At 38.8% G+C, this 10,472-nt stretch overlaps 2 protein-coding genes across 2 annotated transcripts in view; one reads left to right on the forward strand and one right to left on the reverse strand.

The window, feature by feature from the left end:
- Positions 1–9,628, forward strand: part of SKIV2L2 (superkiller viralicidic activity 2-like 2 (S. cerevisiae)) — a 41,467-nt gene extending 31,839 nt beyond the window's left edge. The window contains exons 19-27 of the mRNA XM_010005397.1: positions 56–184; positions 1,122–1,232; positions 1,556–1,744; positions 2,816–2,979; positions 4,081–4,186; positions 5,284–5,340; positions 5,773–5,935; positions 8,940–9,044; positions 9,401–9,628. Coding sequence (XP_010003699.1) covers positions 56–184; positions 1,122–1,232; positions 1,556–1,744; positions 2,816–2,979; positions 4,081–4,186; positions 5,284–5,340; positions 5,773–5,935; positions 8,940–9,044; positions 9,401–9,453 — 1,077 coding nt within the window. The 3' untranslated portion in view covers positions 9,454–9,628. The remainder of the gene's footprint in view (positions 1–55; positions 185–1,121; positions 1,233–1,555; positions 1,745–2,815; positions 2,980–4,080; positions 4,187–5,283; positions 5,341–5,772; positions 5,936–8,939; positions 9,045–9,400) is intronic.
- Positions 9,533–10,472, reverse strand: part of PPAP2A (phosphatidic acid phosphatase type 2A) — a gene marked incomplete at its 5' end in the record, with an annotated part of 36,627 nt that continues 35,687 nt past the window's right edge. The window contains one exon of the mRNA XM_010005398.1: positions 9,533–9,973. Coding sequence (XP_010003700.1) covers positions 9,848–9,973 — 126 coding nt within the window. The remainder of the gene's footprint in view (positions 9,974–10,472) is intronic.

Below are 10,472 nucleotides of genomic sequence, written 5' to 3' on the forward strand. Positions count from 1 at the left end.
CTGCTGGTATTTTAAAATAATTGTTACTGACCTGGTTTTTCTGTGCCCTCAACAGCCAAATTCTGGTGAATTGGACCCATTATATGTAGTGGAAGTTCTACTGCACTGCAGCAAGGAGAGTTTGAAAAATTCTGCCACTGAGGCTGCAAAGCCAGCCAGGCCTGATGAGAAGGGAGAGATGCAGGTCTGTTACACATGCTTATTATCAATAGTTTTTTATAAATATTTTCAAATATTCTATTTCCAAAGTATTTGCAAACTGTGGTAAAAGAGGGATTGTTGCATTAAGAAAGACAAAGGAGCTGCACATCTAACTCTGCTTTCTTACACAGTTGCTGATTTCACTGAAGAGGAAGTTTCAAGTGAGCACAAAATACTGGAATGATTTTGTTTCTATATAAGAAGTGCTTTAAAACTGAATTAATATTGTCTTATGTATTTCAAATCAGTAGGTGAAGGACAATAGCAATAATTTAAACAAAGTTGTGAAAATTACCTACTTTTCTTCAGACCCCCTTCAGCTTTGTCATACTATTTAATTAAAAAATTAAATTTAAATTTTTAGTGGAAGCACTGGCATGATTTAAAATTTTTAATTTCAAACCCTATTTCAAGACAAATACAATTTTTGGATCAGAGACAGTTGTTTAATTTGCCCACATGTTGTACTTTTTCCACCAAAGTCCATTTAAAGCTTGATATGCAATATTGGTTCTTCACGGTGTCGATACTTATGAGTGTGTATTTGCTGTTCTCTATTAGTGTTCTCTACTGTTATCATTCCTAGTTATGTATGTGTTAAGTATATAAGTAATTTGTCTGGTTTGGATCATAAGACATATTCCAGTAGATAAGAGGCAAGATAATAGAAAAACTGGTAATTTTTTCTCCCACTTGTAGCCTTTCTCCAGCTCTAACTGAATACAGAATTCTCCCACTTGGGTGTACTTTTCTTCTGTATTAATACTTTATTTCATTACCCACATTTTCGTGTTTCTTAATACTCCTCTACCCACTGCTGTGTCCTTGTGTACTCAAGTTTTCCTTCTGTAAGGTTTTGTTACGGAACAGTAATAAATGTATTTGTACTGATGTGTCAGTTGCTGCACTCTCTTTGACAGGTTGTTCCTGTTCTGGTACATCTCCTCTCAGCCATCAGCAGTGTCCGACTTTACATACCAAAAGACCTGAGGCCTATTGACAACAGGCAAAGTGTGTTAAAATCTATACAGGTATGCTCTACTGGGCTGTGTAAGCTCTCTGCTCTGATTGGTGAGGTACTCCTGAAAACAAGACAACTTCTTCTAAAGACATTGTTCTAAAGACTGGCTCACATCTTCAGCCTTATTTTTAGAAGGGATTGGGAGACACAACGCTTGTCAGTTGTTTCTCTTTGTTGAAAGTCATTTTAATCTTCCTTTGAAAACTGCTGAAATGTAAGAAAGTTACATGACTGCCTTCTGTGTCCTTATAGTTGTGCCAACTGATTTGTAGAAGTATAGTTTATTTTACTGTTGCTTGTCTTACAAAAAATACGGGGTTTTTTTCCTTTTAGGAAGTACAGAAGCGATTTCCTGATGGAATACCGTTACTAGACCCTATTGATGACATGGGCATCAAAGATCAAGGACTGAAAAAAGTTATCCAAAAAGTAGAGGCATTTGAGCATAGGATGTATTCACATCCTCTTCACAATGATCCCAACTTGGAAAACGTATACAAACTCTGTGAAAAAAAAGCACAGGTAAAAATGCAGACCAAACCATTGTATCTATATTGAGCTGAAGAGAGGGACAATATTAGTCTTTTCTTTTTATTCACAGAGTCCAAATAATCTTTTTGAAAATACAGTAAAATCATTAAATCTCCCTGACAGCCTGACTGAGTCAGTGTTACGCCATTGATTGATACAGATGAGAAGTGCGTCTGAAAAGAAAACTCTTCAAAAAATGTCATGAGGGATTAGAAGGCTACAGAGGTGCCACTAAAGCCTTTTTCACTGACTATTATATATATGATGACTGATCATTTCTAATCAGCTTGTGGAGAGCCAGGTTGAATTGATGTGGCTTACTTGCTTGGGAAGTGTACTGCACAAATCACTGTGCTGCTGCTTCCTGAGCTGACTCCCAGACTGAAAGCAGTACACTTCCTCAAGTTTATATATAGAGTCATTCCCTGCTAGACTGAAACTGGTTGTGCACAAAAACAGCTGCTGTGTTTCTGTGCTGCTATGGAAAACAGGTTCTCCCAGAGTCACTTCACACAAGTGAGATAGTTCTGGTATTAGCAGCACAAAGTTGCATGTGTTAAGACCTGATGGACCAAGCAGTCTTCTTTGAGGGTTTCTGCATTGTTCACCCCACTCTCATGATGCTGACACTGACTGTGATAAACTTGAAGACACTGGAGAAGCTCTAATGCTACAAAATAATGCCTTTGGGTGACATTTCATTGAGTAGTTGGATAGCTGAGACATACTACAGGTCTCAGAAGATGAGCACTCATTTCTTGAGCAAATATTTCATCTGTAGTTTTTTGGTGTAGGCTGGTTGAGTTTTTGCCCCCCGCTCTGGGTAAGTAGCTTCACTGCCCAAACTTGCCAGAGTTTCCTGTGGTTAAGTGGGGCTGATTTTAATTTTTTTTTTACATTTGTTTTAAACCTTCCTCATAGTAGCTTTAGATGAGTCCATGTCAGAAAATAGATCCGTATACTGTTGTTCTAAGGCCTTTTTGTAAATTAAAAACTATGTATTTAAAACAGTTGCATCTGTTAAGCTGGCAACACGTGATTTCTCTCCTTCTGACCTCCCAGATTGCCATGGATATTAAGGCAGCAAAGCGAGAACTTAAAAAAGCCAGAACTGTCTTACAAATGGATGAACTGAAATGCCGCAAGCGTGTTTTGAGAAGGCTGGGGTTTGCCACATCTTCAGATGTCATTGAGATGAAAGGACGAGTGGCTTGTGAAATCAGCAGGTAATTAGTTTCTGTGTGATTATTGTCATGAGGATGCACTCGACTGTCCTCACTGAAATGAATGTGTCATGTTCATATTCAAAAGTTCTGAGGCCATTAGAAAAAAGATTATTGAGAGACTGTGTGATCTGTGTCATAAAGGGACTACACGGATTGAAGCAGTAAAGGTAGTGACTTATGGACAAAATGCAATAGCTTTTAAAACTAAAACATGGACATGAAAATGCCACAACAGTGGCTGTTTTCTGACACAGTTTAAGCAATAGTATGTGTTGTCACTGAATATTGTGTATTACATGAGAGTATAGTCTCAGTTTCAATGGTTCCACTTCCCAGGATTTGTAGTGCAGAGTCAATCACAAACAAGGGTGTTGCAGTGGTTGTCAGTAATTACCAGATCACTGACAGGTTGGGAATATAGCTTAACTGCTTCCATAGGGCTGTTGGAACAAAGCTATGGAAGTGGTGGATCAGACTTTTAATACTTCAGACTGTAACTCAGATTTTGGTAGAACTGTATATTTTTAAAAGTCACAGTGACTGCTGTGCACCTTGCATTACAGATACTCTGAAAGATGGTACCTGCACTTACTTGATTTCTAATAATGTTTTTCCCCTGCAAAATTTCATGGCAAATGGGGAAGCTGTATCAGAATTATATCAACTTCCTGAATTTTGGGAACTGTTTGCTGATGAGTTACGTTTTTCTTTGTAAAAAAATCCACCTTTTTTTAAGCAGCAGCACTATCAATTTTTGTCCTTTTTTGTAAGCTGCCTAACTCTCTTGTTCTTTTCAATCTCTTGACATCCTATCTGGTAAAAACTGATTAAAGCAACTGTTAATGCTAACTTTTATGAAATACCAGGAGGGATTCTTTGTAGTTCATACAAGCTTTTGGTTTCTTTAAAATACTGTTTCACTCTCGTACTAAGCAGCATCTTCCTTAAAAAGCTAGTATGTTAGTATTTGATCTTCCCATAAGAAAAAATTAAGGAGCTGTTGTTTCTAACCTGTATGCAGTTACTTCACAAAACAGTACTTAATTTGAAAGTTAATTTTAATAAGTCTTTTCCCTAGTCTTTCTTTTATCTTTATTTTAGTGCTGATGAACTACTCCTGACAGAAATGATGTTCAATGGTCTCTTCAATGACTTATCTGCAGAACAGGCAACTGCACTACTAAGCTGTTTTGTATTTCAAGAGAATGTGAGTTACTCTTCAGTTCACAAATTCTAGACATTTCTGTCTACCAACAGTTTCAGTTTTAATTCAGTTCCAGAAATAGGTCATAATAGTACAAGTTACTGTACATTTCTATCCTTTCCTAAGGTGTTTGACATGAACTCCCACTGAACTTACCAAAAAGCGTTACAGCTTCAGTGCTAATGTGTCATTCCTCATGAGTGACATGCCAGAGATTATGCAAAATTGCAGTCCTTGTAATGAATCTACAGCTGTTTCCACCTCAGACAATGAAGTAATATAGATTAAATAATAATAGAATAATATAGAATAATAGATTCTCAACCTGTGTGCTTGTATTATGTGTGTAAACACACACACATCCTTATAAAATGTGGAATTATCATTTCAAAAAAGAGGCATAACAATATCTGCCCCTACACTCTGGGGTGAGGGTATCTTTAATTCTTTAATTGTTTTCACACCTAAAAGCTGTATAGAATTTTGACATAATCAGGAAAACACAGTAAAATAAGCTGCCACATGAACTATTACTGCAGGTAGCTAGCAAGATGTGTCACTCAGGTTGATTCTAAATGTGGAAAGCACATTAGCAGCAGTTGCTAATAAATTATTTCTGTTAGTAGAGGGATACCAATGTAACCCAGTGTTAGTTAGAATTAAATATTATGGTTCACTAAACAGTAGTACTTGGGTCTAAACAGGTATGACACTAAAATGTTGCTGTAATTGAATAGATGTGGTTTTGTTCATCACATTTGCTTTTTATGTTCTTTAAGAACAGCTTGTAACAGTTAAAAGTAAATTATCAGCATTTTGGCAATTCAGAGCTGGGGGACAGCAAAATAGAGGGTATTTTGGAAGTGTTCAGAAAATGGCTGCTTTTTGGTGGTATTACTGTACTGGAAGATTTCCTTTTGATAGTAGTTTGAGGAACAAGTACTTGGGGAATTTAGTAAATTTTAGAGTTTGAGAACAGGTTTGAGAAGTCATAGGAATAATTTAGGATGGCAGTAGCACACACTGAACTCCTGTTTTTCCATGTGGTATAAAGCAAATGTGTGGAGGAGCATGAGATTATTTAATGTCTTCTTTTTCAGTCTAGTGAAATGCCGAAACTGACAGAGCAGTTGGCAGGACCCCTTCGGCAGATGCAGGTAATCTCCCCCTTACAGACCTGTCTGAGCTTAGGCTTGACCTTAACACGAGTTAAGTGCATGAGGGAAGAAGCTTAACAAGCACTTAGCAAAGAGTTGATTTTGGGTCACCAGAGAATTTGGCTGGCACCGACTGCGTGTGGTTTTGCCATGTGTAATAACGGGTTATCATGTTTGCAGTTAAATCTATATGCTGATTTATAGCACACCCTTAAAAATTTTATAAGCTTGATTACTGCACTATTAAGTTGTTAGTGCAGGCAGTCTTAATAATGTAAACAGTCATCGATTCCTGATACTGGATAATTGCACACTGAATAGGAGTCCTCATCATGTATGCAGTACCTAGTAATACCAATAGCAAGCTGTTCTGTTGGTTAAACACATAATCTGTTTAAGCATATTATAAATTTGAAATACTTTCTTTTAAAGGAGTGTGCAAAAAGAATCGCCAAGGTGTCAGCAGAAGCAAAACTGGAAATTGATGAAGAAAATTATTTAAATTCTTTCAGACCCAACCTAATGGATGTTGTGTATACATGGGCAAATGGAGCTAACTTTGCTCACATCTGCAAAATGACTGATGTCTTTGAAGGTAAGTTTATTAGTTCTTCTTTAGAAGATGTGAGGTGATTCTGTAACATGGATTGGTAATTCTGAATAATAGATCATAGAATTTACTAACTGGGAGGTATTCAAGTATGTGCTGAAAGCAAGTGGGGAAAAATCTATTTACTGTATATGTTAGTTTTATAGTTACAGTGCTGATAAAACAGAATCTATAGACTACTTTTTAAAAGGGATATATCTACACAAAAAAAACTTCCAATAAAACTGAGAAATTGTAAGCATTGCAACAATAGGTTAACACCTTTGCTAGTTAAAGGGAAAAATACCAAGTTCCAAATGCTTTCCATTAGGAAATAAGCTCTGGCACTTTTACTTGGTTAATTGAAGTATTTCAGTACTTCAGGAGGTAAAATTCCTTCTGCTGTCTTAATGATGACAGAAGTGAGAGGTGGTGGTAACCAAGGTTCCATTTTGGGTGGTTCATCACAGCAGTTCAATGCAGAGTTTGAAGAACTGAGATGCAACCTATCACCTGGGTTACATGGGTTTCTAAAATTGGGAGTAGTAGAAACTGTTCCTTGAGGAAGGAAGCTTTGTTTTAATTATTTTAAAAGTAGGATGACATAAAGCCCAGATACTTTGTAAAATGACAAACCATTTACCTCAGGGTCAAACCAGAAGTAAAACCTAATGTCATTTTTTACCAGTTCTGTTGAAGTTGCGAAGAGCAGTAGAATGGGTGTACGAGCCTTGGAAGTCTGTGTGCAATGACTGACAGTTGAAAATTGAAGTAGTTGTTACTGTCACCATAGTCTTGTCTCCATCAAATGCTGTTTTCCTGTTCATACACAGAGAAAGGAATTAAGTGCTTCTGTAATCCAGTGCTAGATTCTGATAGACCCAGGAACTTTTGACAGGTTGCCTGCGAGCAGTAGGAATCCTGGCAGACTTGGAAGGCTGGTCAGTCAGCTTTACCCCAGTCAGCAGTGCTAGCAGCTCCCTCAAGATGAGATCCTATGGGCCTGTGTTAAGACGTTCAATTCTTCTGACAGGGGTGGGTGCATGATTCTTTCCTGAAGTGTCTGGTTCTCTGTGCATTGTCCAAAAGGAAGGAAAGCACTCAAGGAAAGCAGTCAGTTACACTTATCTTAAATGCAGTGTGGTGTTGCTAAATATCAGAGGAGTTTGCCCTGGATGGCCAAGTTGTTTGGCTAATGAAAATTAGTTGTCATTAAGATGAAAGGTATGTGTTGTGGGCTAGCTATCCTATTAATCATTTGTTTTGCAGAAGTAAATACAGCCAATAGTGATTTATTCCAAAAATGCTGTTCTTTTCATGGACAAAAATATTGTTTCTGCAGCAGCCCCAGCTGTGCTGCCTGTAAAGGAGTATTCCCTGGAATGGTTTAGGGTTGGCCTTGCAAATGGAGTCAAGCAGGACATTTGGGAGCTGAGCCAGGGCTGCCCCAGCACCCTACTCAGGGAAGTGGTTTGCAGTTCACTTCCTTTGGCTTCCTGCTTTTGTGTCCCACAGACACAAATAGATATTCAGGTTTTTTCACCTGATGTCCATGCAATAGGCTTTACAGACTGCTGCCCTCACACAAACTGTTCTTACTGTAGAAGCTTCACATGCCTAGTGGTACCATATTGATGATTTTTAGAAGAGAAGTGTTAATTTTATCTAATTTCTCATTTCCTCAACAGCTTTATACGTTTTTTTCACATGAACTTTTTTTTCTCCAGGTACTGTGTGTGCCTTGTCCAGAGCTAGTATTTCACTGAATCATAGAAAGGTCATCTAGTGCAACATCCCTGCAGTGATCTGACCTGGATTGTTTCCAGGGATGAGGCTTCTACCATCTCTCTGGGCAACCTGCTTCAGTGTTTCACCACTCACTGTAAAAAAATTCTTTCCTCTTTCAGTTTGAAACCATTACCCCTTGTCTTTTCACAACAGGCCATGCTAAAAAGTTTTTCCCATCTCTCTGTAAGGTATTCATGGAGCCTTCTCTTCCAGGCTGAACTACCCCAGCGCAGCCTTTCCACAGGGGAGGTGCTCCAGCCATCTGATCATTTCTGTGGCCCCCACAGATACACTGCAACAGGTCCCTGTTTTTCCTGAACCGTTTCCTGTTTTTCCAGAGGTGGATGCAGTACTCCAGGTGGACTCTCAGCAGAGTACCATGGAAGGGCAGAAGCACCTCCCTTGACCTCCTGGCCGTGCTCCTTTTGATGCAGCCCAGGCTTTCAGGGCTCATGAAAGGCCACATCCACTTTTTATCCACCAGTATCCCCATGTCTTTCTCCTCAGAGCTGCTCTTGATCCCTTCATCCCATGTATTTACTCTATGACAATTATTCTGTTTACAGTAATTTGGACTGTAGATATGAGATGACCACACAGCATGTTTGCATGCTGCTAGAGGAGCAAGGGCATTAGGGTAATTTTGTGAAACTTGTGACAGTAAGTTAGGCTGAGCTGAGAAGTCAGTGTGTAACAAGTGTGCATTAATGTGAGGATGTCAGTGAGTGGTCCACTGAATCATGAGTGGCAGAGTGCTAAGGTAGACCACCTCCTCCCTCACTGGCTCCGCCCATTAAAAAATAATGGCTATAAAAACAAAGTCTGTTGTTCTTGAAGCAGCAAACTTGTGAATCCCCCAAATCTGTACAGTTCTTGAGGGAAGTCTTAGCAAGTACTTGAAGGAAAAAATCTCATAGGAACTACTAAAAAGGCCAGGAAGTCCCCCGAGTAGGTATTAGTGAGAGGCTGTGAAAATAGTAGAAGAAAACAAGGACAGGACAGGCCTTTGGAGATAGCTTCAAGGAAATGCCTGATGTAGAAATTTACTGTTAAGCAGAAACCAAGCTTAAACCAGAATATCTTGAATATGGCTGTTCTTTCCATTGGCTTCTAGATAAATTCAACAGGGGTTGGAACAGGAACCATTGCTTTGGTCAAAAGTGGGCTCAAGCAACATGGTATGGCAGGTGATACAAAGTTTTCCCTCTCACCTTTTGCACAGGTAGCATAATACGTTGCATGAGAAGGCTGGAAGAATTGCTTCGGCAGATGTGCCAGGCTGCAAAAGCCATTGGAAACACAGAGCTGGAAAACAAGTTTGCAGAGGGTATGTATTTCACTTCCACAGTGCAAGAAGCAATTCTAGTGAGCCTGTGGAAGCTGTGGGGAGGGCAGGGGATGGCAGGCCAGAGCAGGCTCTGGAATGATTTGGGAACATAAGCTTTCTAGTATTGACTGCATGGACAGTAAGGCAGCAGCATCATTGCTGCCTTTCCAGAAAGCATCTGAGTTATAAAGTTTGACTTTAGGAGGTAGTGTTTCAATGCATACTGACAGTTAAACCAAGTTTGTGATTAAAAATGGATGTACAGTGACTTAATGTAAATCTTGGAATACTTTCTTAAAATAGGAATTGTGTCTGATATGACTGCTATATGCTAATTCAGTTTTTCTTTTTAATAGGGATTACAAAAATCAAGAGAGATATTGTGTTTGCTGCAAGCCTTTACCTGTAACAGAAGGTACCTTCTAAAAACAGTACTATGGAACAAGTTAATCAGCTTCACATGCTACTTCCATCTCAAGTCATTATGTCCTTTAATGGTGTGTATTTAAACCACAGTTGTTTCAACAAGGCATGTACAAACAGCAGTGTATGTAATATAACTGTTACCATGTTTTCAATAAAAATTTACAATTTGAATAACTTTTTTTGTTTTAAGCAAGAGCTTGAACCAACAAAATTAAACATTTAGCTATACAATAACTGTGGTAGCTGTTACTATATACAGGTAAAGTGAGCATACAAGAGCAGCAGCAGTCTCTTAAAGGCATTTACTTATATTACATAGTTAGACTTGTGAAATTGTTTCTCTTCCAGAGAGCAAGACAGGTGAGGTGAGTCATTCTTCATGGTTGATGATTGCTGCCAAAGTGGTTTCCATTTGTTGGAGTCTCATGCAGGGTTGTATGGGAATCTTCTTTTGGTTGAAATGTGCATCCTCTCACTTTGAAGAAGTCAGACACGTACACAACCTAAGTGAACAAATTACTGTTAAGTTCCTGCACTTGTAAAACCTTTGAAACAATGGGTAAATGCTTTTGTAGAAGGTACATTCCACTATCAAAACTAATAAGCATAAACAGATTAAAACACTAGAAAATGGCTAGAAAGTCTTGGATAAAATGCTTGTTCAATAATAACTGTTCTTCTCAAGTGCCACTCTCACTTGCATTTATTTAAAGCTGGTTAAAACCAAGCTTGCATTCCTCTCCTTGGCAGGGTTCACAGCAGCTTTTCCTCAATACCTGCATCTTAGCACAGCTCCAGCAGCTGGAAGGCTTCCTTTGAACATACCACCTCACTTCCTTACAGCTGCTAACTATGGAGACAGGTGCCTTGACCTACTTCTGCAGCTTGCTCTCCTGCTGCCCACTTCACCTGGTCATACTAATAGATATGCTGGGTGCAATACCACGTGAACTACCCCAAATTAGAAGCTGCCTTCTCATGATACCTTCCCTTCCAGCATCA

This window comes from Chaetura pelagica, unplaced genomic scaffold (assembly GCF_000747805.2).
Source record: "Chaetura pelagica isolate M959 unplaced genomic scaffold, ChaPel_1.0 scaffold37, whole genome shotgun sequence".
NCBI classification, from domain to species: domain Eukaryota; kingdom Metazoa; phylum Chordata; class Aves; order Apodiformes; family Apodidae; genus Chaetura; species Chaetura pelagica.